Source organism: Podarcis vaucheri (assembly GCF_965113315.1).
Source record: "Podarcis vaucheri genome assembly, chromosome: 14".
Taxonomy (NCBI): domain Eukaryota; kingdom Metazoa; phylum Chordata; class Lepidosauria; order Squamata; family Lacertidae; genus Podarcis; species Podarcis vaucheri.
In genome coordinates this window covers 10362008-10385894 of record NC_138752.1, presented here as the reverse complement: position 1 = coordinate 10385894, position 23887 = coordinate 10362008, and the positions used below count along the sequence as shown (strand labels likewise).

Genomic DNA, 23887 nt, shown 5'->3' with positions numbered 1-23887 from the left:
AACAAAGTGTGTACAAGACTGCAGCATAACAGGGCCAGATCCCTGGAAATCTGGCTATAGATGGGAATTATACACGTCTGATCCTTTAACACGCAACCATTTTCCCAAAGGGCTACAAACAGAGCATCCTCCTTCATCCTATCCAGATAGTTGTACTGCCCCCTACAGGCGAAGGGCGGCAACTTCAGCGAAGAGCACGACGCCGCCGGCCACGCACTGCTCGCTGGGTAATGTAGTCCCCGCCCCGCGCGTCCTGCCTCTCCTTTGTTTGCCGCTTGGCCCAACCGGCGCGCAGCCGCCGCCGCCTCTCGTGCCCGCTTCCCATTGGCCGAGCTCGCCGCCCAATCGGAGGCTGGAAACGTGGCATTCCTTTGTCGCAGGAGCCGCTGACGCCCCCCGGGGTGGGGGTGGGGAACGACCTCCCTCCCCCTCTCCTGAGATGGAACCGGCCAATCCCTCTCGCCCAGGACTCCGCTCCGCCTGGCTCGGGGCTGTACCATTGCGCACGGGGGAGGCGGGAGGGGAGGACGAGCGAGAGGGGAAGGGGGCGGATGCGGGCTCTGTGGCCGGGTTGGCGCTGCTGGGGCTGCGAGCGGAGGAAGATGAAGCTGCTGGCGGCCGCGGCCTTGCTGGGCCTGGGCGGCTCTCTGCTGCTGCTGCTCTTCCCGGCTACTCACGCGGAGGAGCGCAAGAAGGGGCCTAAGGTCACGGCCAAGGTGAGCGGGGCGGGGAAGGGGGGCTTCTGTGCAGCCCCCTCCCCCTTGCACTTCTCTGCAGGGTGGGCGTCCCCCCTGTTGCGCTTGCACCCCTCTATTCTGCAGCAGCAGAAGCCCTCTAGCCCGATTCTGTGCAATAATAATCATAATAATTTATTTAATTTTTCTTAACATGATAATTGCTGAAAAAGCCTAAAAGGCGATTTATGGCCAGTGCACCCAGGGAGTGGGGAGGTGATTTTTCTTCCCTTAGCAAGCCGTTCAAAGCTAAACCCCGTCCCCTGCGCGTGCTCCTTGTTTTATATCGGGATGTGGTGTGCAAGGAGGGGTGAAAAGCACTGGGAGGCTTAGGCACCGGGTGGGGTCTTAGCTGGCCAGGCGATAAAGTCATGCGCGATGGAGAGACCCTTCCGAGGATGCGCGGCTTCATTTCATTTGGCTTTTAATTTCTATGCCGCCTTTCTATGTTGCTATAAGCAAGGCGATTTGCAGCAAAAAAAATATGCAGCAAGGAACACGTGCCTTATAATGATCAGATCCAGGTCAAAAATTCATACTAAAACGTAACTTTAAAATGGAGCCACTTACATCAAGTAAAGTAATATTCAGCAATCTATTAGAATAGTACACAATAGAATTAACTCTCAAAACATCAGCAAATAAAAATTAAACAGTTGTTCATTCTTAACATGCTTGATTCCAAGCATGGTGGTTATCGCTTGGAGGCCCCAGTGGGGCAGCCATGTCTTGTCTTGCACTGCAGAAATATCTTACGGCTCCTTTAAAGGCCAACAAGTTTAACACAGGCTGTGCTTTTGTTGCATCTGCTGTGTTATTACTCAATAGGAAGTACAACTGAGCGTAATAGAACTTCCTAGTATGTGTGCTTAGACTTAGGTATTAGGAGCCTTGACTTGGGGGGGGTGTGTCCCAAAGTGATAAAGTATTCATAGGCACAGGGCTAGGAAAGGAGAGAGATTTAGGGTCAGAAATTAGGGGCTGCCCCTGGTAAATTAGGACAGTTGTCATGCATATTGAAAAGAGATGTCTGCGGAAAGGGTTAGGTTTTGTGACTCAGCCTTGGCTAGCTTAAGAAATCCCACATTCTACAAAGGAGCCTTATGCTGAGCCAGACTTTTGGTTTCTTTCTATTCCTGTATCATTTTATCGGACAACTTCCAAAAGTAGCAGAGTCTTGTGGCAACTTTAGAGACTAACATGCATTCTTACGCCACAAGGAATCTGATGGTGCCATTGAATGCTTTGTTGTTTGAGTTTCTTGGCTTTAAAAAATTGTTCTGACTGTCTTTCAGAGAAAAACCCTCCCAAGACAGCTTGCAATATTACAGACACCAAAGGATAAAATGAAAGAAAAATGGCTGGCCGGCTGAAAACTAAAATAAAAACCTTACAAAGCAATGTGTGATCTGAAGCAAAGGCCAGTGAGAGCAGATGGGCAGTGTTAGAAACTGAGATATGAAAGCTAGGAGCTTAAATGTCATCTTAAACCTCTGCTATGGACGCAACAACGGAATGTTTAGGTGCACTTTTTTATAACAAGAACACAAAGATGAAAATGAATGAACTGCTGCTAAAAGTATTCATTTTTCACATGGTCTAGCCTTCCCCCTGCCCACCCCCTCCTAATATTCTTAAGAGGGTCTCTTCTCCAGTCTTCAGAGAGTAGCTGGAAGTGGGGAGGCAGAAAAAGGTCCTCCTTTCCTTCCAGTCTGCAGTTTATATCTGAAATCTCAGGCGCAGTACTGCGCCCAGAGCTCAGAAACTGCTTGAACTAATGAAATTCCCTGTCGCAAAATGCGCCTAGAACAATGGGAGTTTAGAACACTGCAGGTGGGTTTTGGGGTCTCGGCAGTGCATTCCAGAGAGGTGGAGCCAGTGGGAAATTTTAGGCTCTGGACTTAATGGTCCTCATGTGCTCCAAAACAGTTTGTACTATTTTGCTTCCTTTAAAGGCCCTCCTGTGTTTGAGGTCCCTCCCTCCTTTGGCCGAACCCAAAGACTTGTCCTGACAGCACCACTAGCTATTGCTGCTCAAGAGCCTTTCAGCTGGAGATGCCAGAGACTCGGCCTGGAACCGCAGACATAAAAGGATTCTCTGTCTGTGCATTCTGGCCCCTTCCCTTCCTCAAACTCCTGGGAAGGGATTGAGGATGTTTCCTAATGCAGCTGGTAGCATCTCTCCTCTGCACCAGGGAGGAGATCCTTTTCAAGCTGCAGGTGCGAGGAATTGAACCAATGACCTTCCCCTTTAAGATTCCCCCACCCCTCTCTGGAGCATGGACTTGTCTGGGAATTTAACCCAAGATGTACTTGCAAAAAGTGAGAATCCCACTCCAGACCAGCAAACATGAACTGTCAGGCAGAGCCCATTTGCCACACTTCAGAAGCAGGGCGGAGGAAGAGTGTGCAGCCCGAAAACGTTTGGTGTGGGTGGGGCAATAGATATGTCTCTCTACTTAGTACAGTGGGCTATTCTTCAGCCACATATAACCCAGAAGTTTCTAGTGCACACAAACCTTTCAGTTCAAGCAAGCACTAGGCATTGTCTGAAATGGATTGCATTTGGGGAGAGTTCAGATCACTGCTGGTGTTGGGTACAGCCTGAGGGTGGTGGAATCAAATTGCAAGGTTGAGACCTTTGCTTAAGCCTTGAGGGGAGAGAGAGAGAGAAGGACTGCTGGTCAGAAAAGACAATACCTGTCTAGGCGGACAAATATTCTATTTATTTATTTATTGAATTTATGCACCACCTTTTTCTCCCAAGGATGTGGTTCTCCCCCTCCTACTTGAATGGATCATAGCCTGAGGAGGATCCCAATAAAAGTAGCAGTACGGTTCCATGGGTGGCTCCTTACATATACCGTATTTTTCGCTCCATAGGGCGCACCGGACCATAGGGCACACCCAGTTTTTAGGGGGGGGGGAATCAAGAAAAAAAATCTTATTCCCCCCCAGCCCCAAGAGCAGTGTACAGGATGTGCGCAACCTCTCCCTGCCGGAGGCACAAGCCAAGGCATCCAGTGGGATGGATCCCACTCACTGTTTTGGCTTCGTCTTTAGCCCCACGCAACCTCTCCCTACCAGGAGAAGCTGCGTGTGGCTATCCCTGAAGCCTGGAGAGTGAGGGGTCGGTGCGTACCGACGCCTTTCGCTCTCCAAGCTTCAGTGAAAGCAACGCGAAGCTTTTGGAGCATGAAGGGAGCGCTCCCTCTGCGCTTCGGAGGCTTAGCGTTGCTATCACTGAAGCCAAGGAGCCTGAATTCGCTCCATGGGACGCACACACATTTACCCTCAATTTTTGGAGGGGAAAAAGTACGTCCTATAGAGCGAAAAATACGGTAAGCCTTGCTGCAGACAGCCTAACTCCCCGCAGGCATTGGACTCTTGCATATTGAGGCTGATGTCAGAACAGGAAGGGGGCTCCACTCTGCCGCCGTTCCATGATGCAGCCTGTTTTGATCACCAGGTGTATTTTGATCTGCGGATCGGGGATGAAGACGTGGGGCGAGTGGTCATCGGCCTTTTTGGAAAGACGGTTCCAAAGACGGTTGAGAATTTTGTCGCCTTGTCCACAGGAGAGGTGAGTTCGAATGCTGCGTGAGAGTCCTCAGTAGGTCAGTCTGCTTACAAGGGCGCAGAAGGAAGGCTGGCGTTTGGGGTGGCTGCAAGGACTGTGGGGCATGCTTCCAGAGGCCCACACAACAGGAAGGCCCCCCAAACGCAGGAGGGCTGGCTTACCCCACTTTGAATAAGTGAAATAATTATATTGCTCATCTAAAGAGCCTTGGAGCGGAGAGGGCCTGGAAAACTATTAAGGCCAAAGTCTGGGTGCTACAGCCCTTTTCCTTTTGCAGGCCCTTGGGGGAAGGAATCCTGACTGGGTGCATGTCAGAGTTTGCCTCCAGGGCACTCCATTCACTGCTGCTGCTGGCCGAATTGCACAAATATTTGGAAACTGAGTGAAAGTCTGCTGGAGAGGGAATGTTCTTCTCTAAGCTAAGCACAGAGAAAGATGAGGTGCTGCCATGATTAAGCTTCTGCCCTCTCACCAGTGGCGTAGCGTGGGGGGTGCAGGGGGGGCGCAACATCTGGGGGGGGCGCTCGCACTTGCAGCTCTCTGCCCCTACTTGGCTCACTCACTCTCTCTCACTGCAGTGCTGGCTGTGCGGTGCGGAGAGAGAGCGAGGGACTATCTGGGGGAGGGACAGTGCAGCGGCCTCTCAGCACAGTGCTGAGCGCGGGAGAGAACCACACCAGACCAGACCAGGCAGCAGCAAGAAGAAGCTGGCAGCGGCGGCAGGTTAGGGGGCGCAAATTACTTGCCTTGCCCCAGGTGCTGACAACCCACGCTACGCCGCTGCCTCTCACTGCTGCTTTTAACTTTCAAAATATGACCGTCAAGTTACCATATATTTCGCCCTATAGGACGCACTTTTTCCCTCCAAAAATGAAGGGGAAATGTGTGTGCGTCCTATGGGGACCCCTCTTGCTCCCCAGGCTTCAGGAAGCTATCCGCAGCAGCCTGTAGCCCAAAGCACGGGCGTGTTCCAGAGCGCGCCCCGTGCTTCGCGCAGATGTCCACAAGCCTTGCGAGCCCAGCGGGAGTTCCCGCGGGCTCGCAAGGCTTGCGGACAGCAGCCTGGGGTCGGGGGAAGCTTGGGCTGGGAGGGGAATAATTTTTCTATTATTTCCCCCCCCCCCAAATGAGGTGCGCCCTATGGGCCAATGCGCCTTATAGGGCAAAAAATACGGTACTTACTTATATGAATTCCTCTATGCTTCTGCACTGGATCAGGTGTTGTGCATCCAGATGTTTCATTGGGACGCTGGGCTTCCACTAGGGAAGGGTGGCACGTTGGGGCAGTTGTTCTCCCCCTGCTCAAAAAAATGTCTGGATGTACCATCACCCCAGATTCCCAGCTTTCATTTATATATTTTAGAAGTTTCCAGCATTTGTGTTGCCTTTGAAATGCAACAAAATAGGAACCGTTCTTATTTTCTTCCTGAGAAACTAGCCCACTCTCCTCTTTCAGTGTTTCAATTTGTCCCCGCCCAAGGGGGAAAAACCCAACCCTGCTGATCCCCATTATGGGGCCCTCTTAGTAGTTGGAACCACAAGGGATTGCTAGTGATTAGCAAGAGCTGAGCCCATTAAGAAGTTTATTGCTCAAGTAATGGGCTAACCTGCTGGAGGCTAAAGCCCTGAGCATTTGGACTCCCAGTAGGGTTTGCAGGCAGGGGGGGGGGGCGTGGAGCAGAAACTGCTGAGGCCTCACTTGCATTGCAGCAGCAAAGTATTCTGCTTTCCCCAGTATCTTGGTCCCTTTTCCACCAGTCGTGACTCTCTTCCCGCCCACAGATGGGAGAGGTTACAGCTGATGCTCTGAAACTGTCTGGTTCTGGATTGCTCAGGAAAGGACTTTAAACCAAGCCTTTCCCAGAGGGGTGCTGCAAACTCTCCGCACTCTTACCAAACTCCCTTTCTTTTCAGAAAGGGTTTGGCTACAAAGGCAGCAAGTTTCACCGTGTGATCAAGGACTTCATGATCCAGGGAGGAGACTTCACCCGGGGAGATGGAACAGGAGGTGAGGGCCGAGTCCATTCTGTGTCTTCTGGATGGGGTTGGACAGGGATCCTCCTCTGGCCAGCAGTAACCCTCAAAAAACAAAGCTGGACGCTGGAAGGCGGTGTTATTTTCTCCCTTTCGCTAACTGCCAGGTAAAAGCATCTACGGGGACCGTTTCCCTGACGAGAACTTCAAGCTGAAGCACTATGGGCCCGGCTGGGTGAGCATGGCCAACGCCGGCAAGGACACCAACGGCTCTCAGTTCTTCATCACCACCGTCAAGACGTCATGGCTGGATGGCAAGCATGTCGTCTTCGGCAAAGTCCTGGAAGGGATGGTGAGCGGAATTTTGTGTGTGTGTTGTGCATAGCGTCATCTGGGTCCTTACTTGGATTTCTAATGCAGTTGTTGGTTCCAAATAATGGGAACTAGACCACGGACCAGGCAAATGGAGCATATCAAAATTTCACTGCCTCCTAGCTTGTTGTCATGGCAGTTCATGGGCCTAAGGAGGCGCTTCTCCAGATCCCGCTGCTGTAGGAAGGGGGGGGAGGGGAGAGAGGGCTTTTTCCGGGGTGGTGCTCAATTTTGGAATCCCTCAACAATAGTTTTGCCTGGTGCCGAGTTCTTTGTCTCTTTTGACATCGGGCACAAATCTGTGCAGCTTCCTGGGCTTTTTAGATCTCTGTGGTGGACTTGAATTTTTATCTGGTAATGCCAATTCTGACATTTGAACTGCAGGGGTGGAGAACCGAGGGCCCTCCCAGTGAGGTGGGACCACAACTTCCATCACCCCTGACCATCCGCTATGCTGCCTGGAGCTGATGGAAGCTGGGAGTTTGACAACGTCTTGCCTCCCTCTGTGTATGCGAAACAGCTCTGCGCACCTAGCGATTGGCATAACTAGTGCCTAAGAGTGAATATATAAAGAGCTTACTACAGGAACCCCATACAGTTGTACATTGGTTGTTGAATGCACTGGAATTTGGATGTTTTGGCTCCCGAACAATCGAAACCCGGAAATGACTGTTCAGGTTTTTGAATGTTCTTTTGGAAGCCAAATGTCTGACGGGGTTCCGATTGGCTGCAGGAGCTTCCTGCAGCCAATCAGAAGCCGCGATTTGGAAGTCAAACGGATTTCCGGAATGGATTCCGTTCGACTTCCAAGGTACGACTGTATTGCCATTCTCCAGGCTGCATTACAGGGCAAAATGGGGCAGCTAGAAATGCCCATGCGATGGGCATTGCCAAGTGCCCTCCACGGGTATAACGTGTCATCAGTGCTAGAAACTCAGATATATAAGCAAATCGCCAAATGGCACCTTAAACCTAGCTTATAGTCACCACAGTGGAATGTCTAGGCACCTTTTAAAAAAACCAACGAGATTTATCATTATGACTATTTAATTTCTCTCCTACTTTATATTTTAAAGGGGAAAAAATCTCAAGGCAGTTTGCAACACATTAAAATGGGAGGTTGCGGACTGTCCTTCACTGGAGGTTTCTAAGCAGAGGTTGGATGACCTGTCATGGATGCTTTAGCCGAGATTCCTGCATTGATGGGGTTGGTCTAGATGGCCCTCGGGTCCCTTCCAACTCTCTATGAAAACACCAAATAAAACAATCCAGAATAAAATAAATTTAGGCTTCGAGGAAAGTATTTCAGAACCTTCTCTCAGTGACATTTTGCTTTCCCCGTTTTTATTTACCTACTTAATTTGTGTAGCTGCCCCATAGCAGAAGAACTGTAGGAAGCCAGTGTGGTGTAGTGGCTAGAGTGTCGGACTAGGACGTGGGCGATCAGGGTTCAAATCCTCACTGGGGGACCTTGGGACAGTCACAGCCTCTTAACCCACCTCACAGGGTTGTTGTAGAGATTAACCAGGGGAGGGGTGAACCGTGTACTTCTTGGAAGAAAAGGTGGGATTTAAATGTAATGAATAAGCTCTTATGCTTACCTGCTTAAGAAAGCTGGAGGGGCCAGCCAGGTGGAGATGTCAGCCAGGAACCTGGCATCCAGAGATCTCCATGTGGCCGCAGTTGGACCCACACCAGAAGCAAAATTCCCCCTGGCTAACTTCCAACACTGACCCCTTCTTATTCCTGCTTCCCATTCTTAGGACGTAGTGAGGAAAGTGGAGAACACAAAGACCGATAGTCGGGACAAACCTCTCAAAGACGTCACCATTGCCGACTGCAACGTCATCGAGGTGGAGAAGCCATTTGCCATTGCCAAAGAATAACCGGGTGGCCGCTGGAGGGTCAGACTCTGGCTTGCAAAGGGCTGCGAGGGGGCTACACACTCACGGAGGCCTCGCATCATCACTGTCCCACAGCAGGTGAACTGCCGCCACTGCTGCTCCCTTTCTGCCCACCCTTCCCCCAGCTATACGCTTCAGGGTGGGGGGTGGGGTCTCCATTCTGTTAACAACTCATTCCATCAGCCACCGGTCACCCAAGTGGCTATGGGGGGGGCAATGGGTGTCCCATTCCGTTTTGTAAGAAAGCACATGGACCAATAAACGCGACCATTGTGTTTTTGTAGCACTGCCTGGTGGTTGTTTTTATTAGCTACGGCTAGGTCCTCCCACCCCAACTATGAATTCCCAGCATTTATTTAGAGGGGTATTCTAGGGAGCGAATGTCACAAATTTACTACTTCCCCAGGGAAAGTTCTCTTTGTTAGCCATTGCCAAATTCGTTCAGAAAGCTCTTTGCTCCCCTGTTTGGAACACAAAGGCAAGTGGCTGTTCAATCCTAGCATCCCATGAAAGGTGGGTATGTTTATAAAGGGGCTTATTCCAAGCCATCGCAATCACAAACTGAGCAGGAAGGACAAAGCCTCTCTTGCAACTAAACCATGATTTGGCTCAGCTCCACCACCCCCAAGCACTAGCATACTGATTCACTGTAAGAGTAAACCATGGTTTAAGAAGCACTGGCCACAAACCAGCCCACTGGCAATGTCAGAAACTCTTCTTCTCCCCTCCACCCCCTCACTCAAATTACAGCAGTTTCAAAACCAACTCAATATTTGTAGTGGAAGTGTTTTTATTGCATAGCCATTTTTGTTAAAGTAGACCATCTACCTCACTGAGAAAGCAGTAATCTTCTGCAGCAGGAATAACCCAAACTATTGGGATAGCTTAGAGGAGCTGCTGGTCTCCCGCCACGCTGTAGAAAAACCCGGACTCCTCTGGGAGGGCTCTGCTACCTGTGTCCCATCACTGCAGCTTGCCCCAAGCTGGTACACTCTGGGTGTTGTTAGACCACAGCCGGTTGGGGCTGATGGGAGTTGGGGGGCTGTTGGCAGCTGGATGGCACCACGTTGGCTACACCTGCATTAAGGTGCCAACTGGACCAGATCCATGCCAAGTTGGCAGTGGCTTCTTGCCGCTGCGGTGAGGGAGCAGTTGCTGCCTCCCTTTGGACTAGACGGAAGGCTGGGAGACTATCAATGTGGCGTCACTGTGCACACAAACACTAGGAGCATCTTGCATTGTCAGCACCTGACCTGAGTCAGTACCCAGCTGCTGTTGTGCTGCTCTTGCTTCCAGCCCATGAAGCTTGGAGGAAGGCAGGTGTACTTCCCTGACTCGCAGCTGCTTGTCACTCACATGGGCTGACAAGAGCTGTCACCTGGAAACACCTGAGAGCCACAGCTCTGCCAGAAGTGGCAACAAGCCCTGGCCGTGTTAGCTGCACTCTACTGGAGCTCAGCAGCCTAACAAAACAACCTACTGCATTTCCTTCCCACTGCCTGCCTCAAGAAGTGGCTCCCCCAACCTCTTTCTTGTCCCCAACCTCTTTCTTTCCAACGTACGACGCAAGGAGGAAGCCGGCGGTTGCTTTTCCACAAACGAACAGAGCTGCACTTGATCCTCTGAGCGTTCCCTAGGCCGGTTGCAAAGGAGAGGATGTCGAGTCGGCGGGTGGCAGAGCCGCAAAGAGCTTTGACTGCAGGCAGAAGGTCGTCCGGGGTGCATAGAAACCCTGCAGGACTCCGCTCAGGATCACGTCGGGAAGCAAGTCTGAGAGGGAGAGGAGGGAATTAACGGTGGCAACCCATTCACCCAACCCTTAAAAGGTGGGAGCAGAAAGCAGCCCCAGAGGCCTCTTCCTGTCTTCCCTTTCTGGCCTAGGAAGCTAAGCCCCCTGAGATGGGCCGACGGACAATGCCGCCCCCAGCAGAGGGCAAAGGGGCATCTTCAACCTGGCATTCAGATGAGATCTAGCACACGGTTCAGTTCCAGAGCACAAAAGTGGCTCATGTTAGGACTCTGCGATCCCGTGTTTCATCATTTCATCATCCACCGCTTCCTCCTGTTGCAGGAGATGCTGCTTAACTACCCCAAACCTGAGTGTTTGGGCATCTCTAACGCTGCAATAAGGGGGCACGGGTGGCACAGAGCCTAGGACTTGCCAATCAGAAGGTCGGCAGTTCAAATCCCCGCAACAGGGTGAGCTCCCGTTGCTCGGTCCCTGCTCCTGCCAACCTAGCAGTTTGAAAGCACGTCAAAGTGCAAGTATATAAATAGGTACTGCTCCAGCAGGAAGGTAAACAGTGTTTCCGTGCGCTGCGCTGCACTGCTTCGCCAGAAGCGGCTTAGTCATGCTGGCCACATGACCCGGAAGCTGTACGCTGGCTCCCTCGGCCAATAAAGCGAGATGAGCGCCGCAACCCCAAAGTCGGCCATGACTGGACCTAATGGTCAGGGGTCCCTTTACCTTTACCACTGCAATGGTTTTTGCACAGGTGCCTTTCAGCAAAACAAGAACTGCTTTCCATCCGCTCCCCCAATCCTGCCAGGCCAGGATGGCAGGTGAGGGACCCCCGGCTCTCTTGTCACCCATATCGAAAACTACACGTCAAATTGTTTCTGTATCGGGTAAAGTGTCGACAGGCACCCCAGACCCTTGCTTGATAACAGACCTTAACCAGCCCAGAGCTCTGCTCCCCTCCATCACCACCCCAAAAACCTTACTAGGAAGCCCTTACCTGTGGAAGCCGGGAGGATGTATGGATCACTTTGGAAACTTATGACCGGCCGGTGGGACAGCAGGTAACCGGGGCTGCAAAGAGAATTGAGCCCCACCGTTTGGGTTAGAATCTGTCCATTTCAGCTCCTAGCCTACTTCGCAAGGTGGTTGTGAGAATAAAATGCATGTGCGGAAGCGAGGCTCAACATGCACCACCCTGAACCTAAGAGGGAGAGGAAAGCTAAAAATGCAATAAACAGGAGATCCTCTCCCCGCACTAGAATAATCAGTGTAGGCAATGGACCAGTGGCCTAATGCTGTATCAGGCAGATGCTGCTGCTCTGAACAAGGGATCATAGGAAGTTGCCTTAGTAATGCCTACTGGCAGCCTCTCTCCAGGCCAACCCTACCTGGGGATTGAGCCTGAGACCATCTGTACACAAAGCAGTTGCTCTACCACTAAGCTGCAGCGCCAGAAGAGGGCGCACTTTATCTCTCTGCAAAAGGAACAGGCGCTTGCAACTTGGCCAGCAAGAGCACAAAGCAGACCCTTTTGAGAGCATTCCCTGCCGCTTGTAGCAGCAAGCAAGCCACAGGGAGTGCCCATTCCCCTGGAGCGAGAAAATAAATGCCAGCCTCCATGGCTGGATGAGCACATTTATCCCCCGGGGAGTAAGTAGACAAAGGCTGGACCCTTCTGTTGTTGGGACTGTTTTGACTCCCTCCCACTGGTGGAAACAAAGCACTGGGGCAGTGAAGCACTTGCCTTGTGTCCTGCAAGGAAAAGTCGCCCCGGGAAGAACATTGGGTGCGGCAGGACAGGCTATTCACAAACAGTGGTGGTAACAAAGGCAGCCTTTCCATACAAAAGCTGGTGTGTGGAAACGGGTGGCTCTGGGAGCTTATAAGGCAGGGCTGGGGAACCTGTGGCTCTCCAAATATTGCAGGACTCCCATCATCCCAGACCATGCTGGCTGATGGCAGCTGGAACCAACACAACCCTAATCTACCCCAGGTTCTACGGTGGTACCATGGTTTACGAACTTAATCCGTTCCGGAAGTCCATTCTTCAACCAAAGCGTTCTTAAACCAAGGTGTGCTTTCCCATAGCAGCGGGAGACTCAATTTACAAATGGAACACACTCAACAGGAAGCGAAACATGTTCTGCTTCTGAGGCAAAGTTCACAAACCAAAACACTTCCGGGTTTGGAGCGTTCTTAATCCAAGTTGTTCATAAACTAAGCTGTTCTTAAACCAAGGTGCCACTGTACTTGAGATTCAAACTGCACCTACATCATGCACTTCAAGCATACCTAGAGCGCTTTGACAGTCATGACCTCACTTGGTAGAGCACGCGGCTCATGATCTCAGGGTTGTGGGTTCGAGCTCCACGTTGGGCAAAATATCCCTGCATTGCAGGGGGTTGGACTAGATGACCCCCGTGGCCCCTTCCAACTCTACAATTCTATGGCAAAACAAACAGTTGTTTGTTAAGGGTGCTGAGAATTGTTAGGACACACCCACCCACCCAACAATTTCCCTCACTTATCTACAAATCTCACAAGTGGTTTAACAATCAATCCCTCTTCCCTGGAGATATCTGGGAATTTTAGCTTTGCGAGGAGAAATGAGAGTCCCCTGATAACTCTCCGTGCCCTTAACAAACTACAGTTCTCAAGATTCTTTGACTGTCAAGGTGGAATACAAGGGCTTTAAATGTGCAGTGCAGCTGTCAATTGCCCAGGCCCCAAAAAGTCTGTAAATCAACACAAGGGCAGTGTGTGTGAGCTGGCGTTTTGACTGCAGCTCCTTCGGGAGGAAAGCGCCTGGGCAATGTCAAAAAGAGACCAGCTACCCATCCCTCTCTAACAAGAGTTTACCTGCCACGCTGGATTTTGCAGGGAAAGGGATGTTTGAGAAAAGCACAGTACGTATAACTTACAATGAAGAAAGAAATTCAGGGCATTATATTTTGCATTGCATCAGATGCTGTTATTGTGAGATACCCCGCGCTTTTTGTAAAGAAGAAAGTAGAGCAGTCCTGGAAGAATCACAAAACTACAGTCAGTCTCAAACTCCTATGCTGCTGTCGAGTTCTAACAGGTATAGGGAGCCTTCAGCCCTCCAGGTGTTAATGAACCACAATTCCTATCCCCCTTGCCCCTGGGCACACTTGCTGTAGCCAATGGCATAGCATGGGGGGGGGCAGAGGGGTTGTTGCACAAACTTTTTTTGGGGGGATGCAAAATTTCAAAAGAAAAACTGCTTGGAGGGTGTGTTTTGTTTTGTTTTAAATCAAGCCATGTAAATTTTTCATGAAATAAAAAAATAAAATAAGTGACCGCTGGCACAGATTCTCTCTCCCAGCTGGTAAGTCCCTTCCCCACCCCCATTGCCACCTGGCCCTGGCAGGAACCATGGGTTAGGGGGGCGCAATACCTGACTTGCCCTGAACCCTGACAACCCACTGGCTGTAGCAGATGGGATTGCAGTTGAGAAACATCTGGAGGGCCAGGAACTCCCTGTTTCCTCCGGTGGGAAATGGCTGACTCCCACATGACCGGACCCCAGCCGTGCCGGCAATTCAGGGCTGATATGGAGGTAATTAGCCCTGGCATTCTCATCATGGTGTTTGGATTACGGAGGTGTTTGGAGAAACATCTGGAGGGCCAAAGGTTCTCCCCACCTGCGCCAGACAGTGGCACAAAGGGGGAAAGTGTTGCTCCTGCTCAATCTCTCTCTCCCCCCCCCCCGGTTCACCCAAACACTCACCCAAGATCTGCCTTGTGCTCTTGCTCAAACTGCCAGAGTTTTAGGAAGTCCAAAAGTTCCTTGGGAAGCTCTGTATTGCATAGCAAAATGCCCTGCAGGAGACAGGCGAACCAGGATCAGTGAGAGCAGGCTGGGGAGGAAGGGAGGTTGTTTTCAACTTGGCTGCCAGCCTCGCATCCTTACCTGGAGGTAAGCTTCCAGGCCCTGCCGCCGCTGCTCCAGGACTTTAGTCATCCAGTTGGGGACACGCCTGGGTGGGAAGTCTGGGACTCTGCATCTCTTCTTGATCTGTGGGGGTTGGGAGAGAGCAGAGAAGCTGCGTGGACATCAAAGGAGCTCCAGGATCCACCAGGCCCACGGCCGGTCCTACTGTTAGGCAGAGGGAAGCCGCTGCTTCTGGCAGTGGATGCTGAATGTCAGAGAGGCACTGGGAGGAGAGCTGCTCTGTCCTACGACCCCAGAACTAGCCAGCTCTCCGCTGAGAGTGTTGAAGTCAGGCTCAGCTGCCAGCAGGGTCCATTTCTGTGCACCGGGTGTTGGAAACTTATGGCCTGTGGGGCAATCTCATCCCACCAGGGGTCAAATTCAGCCCACAAAACTGCTTCCCCAAACCATACCCATCTGCCAATCAGCTAATGTCACTGGGCGATAGCAATCCTGCTGGGTACCGCTTTGTCATTTTGTTCCCTGTTGGGAACATGCCAGCAAAGCAGACCTAAGCAGAGAGCAGGATCGAACCCTCTGTTCATCGGCTGGTGAGTAGAACTCAATCCTTCCAGGCAATGCTTTGCCAGTGCATTTCCTGCAGGAAATGCGTTGGCAAAGCGGATCCTTTCCCACATGGGTCAACTCTGACAGATGGGTGGATCGCACACCTGTCCAAGTTGGGCAGTGGGTTTTGGGGAGGTAAGGATCTGGCCTCTTGGGGCCCAAACAGTCCCCCACCCTGGCAGGGCATGGATAGAGGGAGCGCCATCTTGTCCTCTGCATCAAGGTAGCAAGCAGTCTGGATCAGCCCCAATTGGAAGTCTGGAAGTCTTGGGTCAAGACCTGCAATGTGGGCTTTACAGAAAATATGGAATATAGAATTATCCAATGCCCAGGAGGAAAAATCCATTGCCCCGAAAGCAAGGGCAGGCATTTGAAACATGGTGCCTGCCCTCCAGATGTTGCTGGTCTGAAAGTCAATACCCCCCCGCCAGTCAATACCTCAGTCCAAATACTTTTAAGGTGGGTGTATGTATATATATATATACATACACCCACCTTAAAAGTATTTGGACTGAGGTATTGACTGGCGGGGGGGGGGAGGGATTTCCCCCCCCCCTTTATTTCCCCCCCCCAAATCTAGGTGCGTCCTATGGGCCGGTGCGTCCTATAGGGCAAAAAATATGGTAAGTACAGTGGTACCTCGGGTTACATACGCTTCAGGTTACAGACGCTTCAGGTTACAGACTCCGCTAACCCAGAAATATTACCTCGGATTAAGAACTTTGCTTCAGGATGAGAACAGAAATCGGCAGCAGCAGGAGGCCCCATTAGCTAAAGTGGTGCTTCAGGTTAAGAACAGTTTCAGGTTAAGAATGGACCTCTGGAACGAATTAAGTACATAACCAGAGGTACCACTGTAATCCGAAAAGGGTTTGCATTCTTCCATAAAACCTTATTTTCTTATTTTAGCGTAACGTATTTTGCCAGTTCTGCACAATCCATCCCCTTACAGTGGTGCCTCGCAAGACGAAATTAATCCGTTCCGCGAGTCTCTTCGTCTAGCGGCTTTTTCGTCTTGCGAAGCAACCCTATTAGCGGATTAGCGGATTAGCGCTATTAGCGGTTTAGCGGCTATTAAAGGCTTAGTGGCTTAGCGGCTAAAAGGCTATTAGCGGGTTAGCGGCTTAGAAAAAAGGGGGGGAGCGGAAAAAATCGGAACACTCGCAAGACGTTTTCGTCTTGTGAAGCAAGCCCATAGGGAAATTCGTCTTGCGAAGCAGCTCAAAAACAGAAAACCCTTTCGTCTAGCGGGTTTTCCGTCTTGCAAGGCATTCGTCTTGCGGGGCACCACTGTACTTCTCCATTTTTCTTTAGTGGGTGGGTCTCCAACACCCATCAGTCCCAGCCGGCATGGGCAGTTGTCAAGGATGATGGGATTTGTAGTCCAATGACATCCAGCAGGGCCACAAGCTCACCACCACCCCTTGACTCTCATGCACCCACCTTACCCTTTTATGGAGGGCATGGAACTCGCTGTAGCGCTTCTCAATGCAATGTTTCCTCCCGTTCCACAGGATTTCCACCTTGAACACCTGAAAGGTTAGGCACAAGCTCGTCAGTTTCACCCGGACGTGCCCCACCCATACCACAAAACAGCTCTGCTGCTGCTGCTGAACAGATGAGATCTGTCTTAACTCTGCAATAGCAGGGCGGTCATCTTGCTTTCTTCCCCCACAATGCACCGCAGTCCAGTCTCTCCCCAAAGCAAACACCGCTGGACAAAAGCCTCTTTGAAACCAGCCTTTGGCTTCGCTTCTCAACAGTGCCAAATGGGAGCAGGGGGGCAGGGATGCTGAATAAACTCGGCTCTGCATAAAAGAACACCCAGCAGAAGACTCCGTGTCGGGCCTGAGGAATGTGTGCAGTTGAAGTGCGGCGAATACACTTCGGACAACTCCAGCAAAGCGTAGATTGTAATGCAGCACATATCTCCTCTTGAAGGGTTTGTGCCCAGATGCCCCCGAGATGTAGCAGAGGTGCCACACAGGTTTTGTGTACTTAGTTGTTCAGGAGAGAGAAAAGGAGACCAAAGGGGCCAGCTCCTTGGGGTGGGGGGAACAAACCAAAGTCCCTGGGCCCAGGCCTCAGTTTACCCGGCTGAAGGAACTATTCACGCACCCAACACTCACTTCTGGTCACCATGAATTGCAGCTGCAGCAACAGACTCTCCTCTGCACAGCAGATCCAAATATTGGGGGGGGGGGAGCACATGGTACAGTCCTCACCTTGGGCTGCAAACTGTCTTGGGGTCAGCAATGGAAAAAGATGGTATATGGATTTAAAATGAAATGAGGAAAAGACAAGGATAAAAAAAAGAATTGGAGCACCCCCGGAATGTCAAAAGCAGTCTATTCACAGAAAGTTTGTGTAGTGGCAGCAGCAGGTTGTGTGTGTGTGTGTGTGTGTGTGTGTGTGTGTGTGTGTACACACACACACTGCTATTTTTAGTATACATTGCTTTCTCTTCTTCATCTAGGCACACATACAAGAGCCCTGCTGTGCCAGCAGTGGGAGAACTTGGCAACTAGAAAAATCACATTGTGATCTACTTTAAACCAATATGCATGCACATCCTTTATTCTCTTTCCTTCCCACAACTGTGGAATAGGGTTGGGAAGGGAAGAATCGATACAAGGCACTGAAGTCTAACCCTCTGGCCAGTGGGATCGCTGCGTCACTCCTCCTCTGCTTCCTGAAATTGCACGAGGTCCTGATCATGTGCCTTCAAGCCTATCACTGCTTCCCATGAGGTCTAGAAGCTTGATTTTTAAAAAGGAAAAAATCGGATTCATTAGTGAAAAGTCATGGCTGAGTGATAGAATACGACATGCTCAGCTCCCCCATGTTCAGTTCCATGTAGCATCTCTCCGTAGGGCTAAAAGAGACCTCCAACTAAGAGAGTTGCTGCCTGAGCTGGAAGGACCAATGGCTGGTAGGTGGTTTCTTAGGTTCCTAGGGCCAAAAATATCCTGCCACATAAGGCATTTTATGTTCCAATCGCAGTTTCCCCATAAAGGCACAAGCAAAGTAAGCTCCTTCCAGCTGGAACACAGAACCACGGTCACCACACCCAGCTTAACTAAACAGAGAGAATTGCCAACCAATAAGGAAACCGGGAAACTCTGTGCCCAAGAGATGCCATGCCTGATGTTTATGCTTCGCTCAGTGTGCGCTGGACACAGGCCACTCTAAGTTCACTTCCCTCCACGAAAACAAGGCTGGTCAATCCACAGCTGATGTCCCAATTTACCAGAATCCTGTCTTAAGTGTCTGCTCTTAATTTGGCTTGGGCTTTTTGGCATTAGCACTGCTAGATGCACGACAGAAATCTGATCTAAGTGGGCTTCTCAGATTTCCCATAGCACATGCTTTGGGACACAGAAAATCCCAGGTTGAAACCTTCACATCTCTAGACCCTAGAACTCATGGGCATTCAAGTGAAGCTGAATGTTGGAAGATTCAGGATGGATAAAATAAAGCCATGATGAATAAGTCGTATTGGAGGACATGTGATTTAAAATTATGATGAATGATTTACATGGCTTGATAAAAGATTAACTCTATTCGATTAGCTGGCAAAAGAGTAAATAAAAGCCTAAGCAGGAATTGAACATAAACAGTCAAAGGAAATAGAAAATGGATGCAAAAGGATGCAAAATTAAGATAAAGTGTTTTATTGTTAGCAGCAAAGGAGGGAGGGGAAAGAAGCATCTTGGAAGGGTGGGGTGGAAAGTCAACTTTTAAATGGAATTAATTTGTTGTTAATTTGTTAACAATTTGGAAAGTTAATAAAAATTAATTGGCAAAAGAAGAAGAAAGGACTTCTTCATGCAGTGCACAGTTAAACCATGGAACTCACTGCCACAGGAGGCAATGATGGGCAACAACTTGGATGGCTTTAAAAGAGGATTAGTCCAGTTCATGCGAGAACAGGATGCTGGAATAGACGGGCCACTGAATTGATCCAACAAGCTCCTCTTCTGCCTCCAGTTTAAAAGGATCTCAGATTTTAGGGCAAGGGATCACCTCTGTCCAAGACGCTGGAGAAAACTCTGCTGCCAGTCAGAGTCTATCATACTGGCCTAGAGGAATCCAAAGGCCCAAGTCATTCTATAGCCACGCGATACAGTTCATTTATTTATTACCAGGACATTTTAGCACCCGAGGCAGACCTCCCCACTAGGAAAGAAGGGGTGAGTGAAGATCTACATCAGGAACGAGTGGGGAATAAAGATCTCTGCTGGGTTCTGCTGCACCAGTGGATCCGGCCGCCAGAGGCAGTTGCCTCACCTTGCTTTATGGGAGGGATGGCCCTGATTATTAGATGTATGCCCCCACCTTTCCTCTAAGGAGCTCAAAGTGGTGTATATAGTTCTCCTGTGTCTTCATCTTTGAACAGCCCTGTGAGGTATTTCAGGTGGAGAGACTGACTGGCTCAAGGTTGTCTTGTGAGCTCCGTGGCCGAGTTGGGATGTGAACCCTGATCTCCAAGTCCTAATCCGATGCTCTAACCACTACACCATACTGATCCCCACCCCACCCTCGGGTTAACTAGTTTCCCACCCCCAGTACCCCAGAATGACCTACAGTGGTGCTACATGAGAATCTGTCATCTCTAAGTACAGTGGTACCTCGGGTTACAGATGCTCAAGGTTACAGACTCCACTAACCCAGAAATAGTACCTCAGGTTAAGAACATTGCTTCAGGATGGGAACAGAAATTGCATGGCAGCGGTATGGTGGCAGTGGAAGGCCCCATTAGCTAAAGTGGTACCTCAGGTTAAGAACAGTTTCAGGTTAAGAACGGACTTCCGGAACAAATAAAGTTCTTAACCTGAGGTACCACTGTACTGCACTCAAGGCTGGTCCACCCATGCGGCAAGATGAGGTAACTGATTCAGGCAAAGGGATCCACTGGGGCAGCTGATCCCAATGCCAATCTTCCTCCACTCCCCTTGTTCTGGATGTAGGTCTTCTTTCCTGGCAGGGAAGGGAGGTGCAATTTTGGGGTCTGCCTCAGCTGCCAAAATGTACTGGCGGCAGCTACTCTGTGCCTTCTGGCCCCTCATGGCCAGAAGGATTTTTTAAAGTGTGTGGATGTGAGTGAAGTAGATCTTGCCTTACAGATCTTAGCAACCTCCTAGTTTCTTCTAGTTCTGCAAGGAGCAGAGGCACGACAACTGCCATTCTGCCCGTTCCTACAGGGTAGGTGTGTGTTTGTGTGTGTGTTATTGTGGCAACAGTGTGAGGAGTGGCTGTTCCCTCCCCCCAAACATGGCAGGGGGGTGGGCAGGTTTCTGGAACAATATGCATCATTTTAACAAAACACATTATTCCCGTATTCTGTGTATTATTGTCTCAACCGGCATACTTTCAAGCAGCATAAACATTTCTTTAAGTCAGGGGTAGGAAACGGCTGGTTCTCCAGATATTGATTGACTCCATAATTATCTAGCGGCCAACAGGCTTCCCATGCCAGCTCTTATCTTTTAACAGAACAGAGACACTGAGAAACGTCATGGAATGAATGTGTTTCCAGTTACCCCATTTTTGGAAGCCTTCTTAGGGGAACACGGAACCTGTGGCCCTCTAGACGTTGTGAGACTCTGACTCCAACAGGCCCAGCCAGCATGGTCCGCATCAGCGATGATGGGAATTGTAGTCCAACAACTTCCAGGTGTGTGTGTGTGTCACAGGATTCCCATCTTATAAGAAACTGCTGCCTGCGGCGATGATGCCAATGGGAACTCAGCTTAAACAATGAAACGAGGAGGATATATTTAATCAAGTGCTTTCCACAGTGTGCACTTTCTTCCCAGAGAAGGAAGTATTTTGAAGTTTGGTTCTATCACCTGTGGCCTTGAATTGAGATAAGGTTTTGTTTTTTTTTAATCGCACTGCAGTTGTTCATTAGCTCATCAGTGCCAGGAGGCAGAGCCAAAACTTGGCTTTATTTCACCCAGGTCAAAGACCCAATTTCATGCTCCCCCATGCGCATTTGTGTACACACACACACACACACACACACACGACTGGGAGCCTCAAATAGTGCCCTGCTGGTCTTACCAACTCTGTCATGTGATGGGGGCACTGTACTTGTTTGGGAGATTTTTAAGCTTCAGCACAATTATCAGGGTCTACATTTCATTCTTCTCCGCCCTCACTGCTAACATTTTTCTTTCTATCTACACCTGCCATATCCCACATCTCTGGCCCACAGAAGCTGTAATAAACCCCCCTTTTTGAGCGGTGGGGTACGGGCTTGTTGGGGGACACAGACTCAAGTCATTCAATCGCTAAAGGGAGTCTCCAGGTCCGTCCTTCCCCCAAGCGTCTCTTCTTCCAGCTTTCTTCTTTTTCACCAGGCTCAAAAAGGCGGCGGTGTTGGAAGAATCACAATCGCGTCTCGCGTCCCTTGGAGACGCCAGAAGCAGGCTGTTCGCGCGCCTTCTCACTTCTGAAGGGTCCCCAGGCTACACGTGTCGGGCTCCTTCCTTCATTTCCCTTGGTGGACGCCGCAAAGGAGCCCCTCCCTCGCTCGCCCCCTCTCCCTCGCTCGCCCGGCCTCTGCAAAGCCCCACCAGCAAGTTCAGCGCCCCCTTTCTCCCTGCCAAAGGCGCTTGCAGGCTGGCCACGGGCACCGACGGCACCCGCTGCCTTCGAAGCCGCTCTCCCCTCCAGCCCGCCAGAGGCATCGGCGGACGGGCTCTCCCTCCCGGCCCCGCGGCTGCAAAAGAACCCAAGCCCCGCTCCGGGAGCAACCCGACGGGCTGCCGCCGCCGCCACTCACCGTGCGCGCCTTCTCCGGGCTCTGGTCGCCCTCGGACAGCTGCAGCCCCACCGAGGGCACCGCGACCTGCAGCTGCATGCCGCCTCCTCGGAGCCGAGACTAGCCGCCCCCGCGGGCTCATTCAGGGCTTGTTGAAACCGCTCCGCCCTCTGCGGCGGAGACCCGCCCCGTCGGGTCCCGCCGCCTTTGCGCGCTCCAGCCGCGCAGTTCCCAAGCGCCGCCGCTTCGGAGGGCTCGTGCGCGCTGCGCTTAAAGTGGAGAGCAAACTTCTCTCTTGTCCGCTCCCCTCCTCCTTCCCCAACTTTCCTCTAGCCTACTTTCCTCTTACCCGCTCCCTTTTCTTCCTCCACCATTCACATTTTATGCTAGCGCGGATCATTCTGCGAGCGGAATGGACTCTGTATGGCTTTCTAGAAATTTGTACACTAAGATAAAGAAGGTATAATTTTTACCCGGAACGTTATCAGATCACAACTCTATTATTGTGGAATTAGGAACAGGGCAAAATTTCCCAATAAGATGGAGATTAAATGAGAATTTATTAAATGATCAAGAAATATTAGGAAAAAATGGGGGGTATTAAAAGATTATATTTCTTCCTCCAGGAGAGATCTGGAGGGTGACAACTTGAGAATGGGCCTTTTCTGCAATGGCTCTCCCTTTGAGGAATGCTCTCCCCCCAGGGAGATTTGCCTGGCGCCTTCATTAAACTCTTTTAGGCGCCAGGCATAGGGGACAAAGTTCCTCTTTAACCAGTTCTTTGGTTGGTTGACATACAATTCTCTTTTAAAATGTGTTGGGGAGGGGAGGGTTATTGGGGTGTTTTTGTTTTTATTGTCTATTTTGTGTTTTTAAATATTGTGATTTTATGTTGCAACTGCCCCGAGATCTGCAGGTATAGCACAGTATACAAATTTTAATAATAATGGATAGAGGGGAATGTGCAGGAAAGCCACAATCTGGAGAGAATATAGTATGGACCACGGATAATTAATGGAATAACAGAAAGCTTACTTAGCCACGCTGAGCAACAGCATGAATGAGCCCCTAGTTGCCTGCCAGTGTGTGATTCAGATTCTTGGCACTTGAAATGAGCTAGCCTTAATCTTTGTTATCTTCTCTCAAGATTGGGGATGTATTATAGACTTCCAGTTGAATACTCAGGTATTTCACAGATAAGAAGTTACTCAGTGGTTGGATTGTTTTAACTTCCCCTCTTTTAAATATTTACTACAAGAGCCAATGGTATAGACTAGTTATAAAGTCAACAATGATATTTATATGGTGGAGGAGACCCCTCCACAATCTGGCCTTGGCATCTCCCAGATTAGATGACAGAGCAATAGGAAATGCTTCTGTCCAGCAAGACCTTGGAGAGTCACTGCCAGTTACAAAACAAGGAGTGTTCCAGCCCCCTAAAGACATCAATTTATCATGGGCAAAGTTCTGTTTCCTCCTGACCTCACATCTGCTTAGCTCACCAATAATAATAATTTATTATTTATGCCCCGCCCATCTGGCTAGGCTTCCCCAGCCACCCTGGGCGGCTTCCAACCAAATGTTAAAATACAGTAATACATCAAACATTAAAAGCTTCCCTAAACACCTGTATCCTGTTTTTCTTGTGCACTGGGGTAGAAACAAGTGTGGCCCCCGCCGGGATAGCTAATGGCCAGGGTCTAGGGATGATGGGCATTATAGTTTAACAACATCTGGAGCAGCACAGGTTCCCTGAGACAGGCTGCCGATTTAGGACTACACTTCATGGCTGACCAACCCAAATACAACATACTTGTGCAAGTGTGCTCAGTGGCATCTGTGGTTGTTTTTCAACGCCCAGTATGTAAGGGGCGCCACCCAGTTTATCAGTTTGCCATACACTGCACAGCCTGCGAATGGAACTGATAGTCAGTGGCTGAATGAACAGAAGGACTTCTGGGTAACTCTTGCTCCGGTTTCTCCTCTCTCAGGTATAGGAGTCTGGAACAAATACCTTGGGGGCTCAATACAGTTTTCCCCTACCCCCTGGTAAACCCATCATTTTGGCTTAAATGACACTACCTCATGCTTCCTTGTGCTGAGTCCACAGAACATCTGCGGGATTTATAACCCACTTCCCCAATCTGAGTCTATGCCAACAAGAACAAAACAGAAATATATATTCGCAAAAGGGATGAAGGACCCACTTCTGCTCTGCAGGCTACGTGGAAGAGCAAGGAACAGTGAATCTTTTCAGATACAGATTTAATGGGATAGCATAGAAACAAAGG

The 23887-nt window shown here is 50.2% G+C and overlaps 3 protein-coding genes across 3 annotated transcripts in view; 2 read left to right on the top strand and 1 right to left on the bottom strand.

Moving 5' to 3' along the window:
- The first annotated feature begins 531 nt into the window (after positions 1-531).
- PPIB (peptidylprolyl isomerase B) lies at positions 532-8847 on the top strand. Its single transcript, XM_082198852.1, has 5 exons — positions 532-716; positions 4204-4317; positions 6229-6322; positions 6456-6640; positions 8424-8847. Exons 1-5 carry the CDS (start codon positions 552-554, stop codon positions 8544-8546), a joined length of 681 nt encoding a protein of 226 aa, XP_082054978.1. The 5' UTR covers positions 532-551; the 3' UTR covers positions 8547-8847.
- A 489-nt stretch (positions 8848-9336) lies between these two features.
- SNX22 (sorting nexin 22) lies at positions 9337-21773 on the bottom strand. The gene is made up of 6 exons (XM_082198880.1): positions 21618-21773; positions 16276-16359; positions 14240-14344; positions 14057-14148; positions 11303-11376; positions 9337-10334 (listed from the first exon to the last, which is right to left on the bottom strand). Exons 1-6 carry the CDS (start codon positions 21693-21695, stop codon positions 10198-10200), a joined length of 570 nt encoding a protein of 189 aa, XP_082055006.1. The 5' UTR covers positions 21696-21773; the 3' UTR covers positions 9337-10197.
- The window catches only part of PPCDC (phosphopantothenoylcysteine decarboxylase), a 165537-nt gene continuing 157049 nt past the window's right edge, over positions 15400-23887 (top strand). Inside the window, exon 1 of the mRNA XM_082198750.1 lies at positions 15400-15454. The gene's annotated coding sequence lies outside the window, so the exon portion shown is untranslated. The remainder of the gene's footprint in view (positions 15455-23887) is intronic.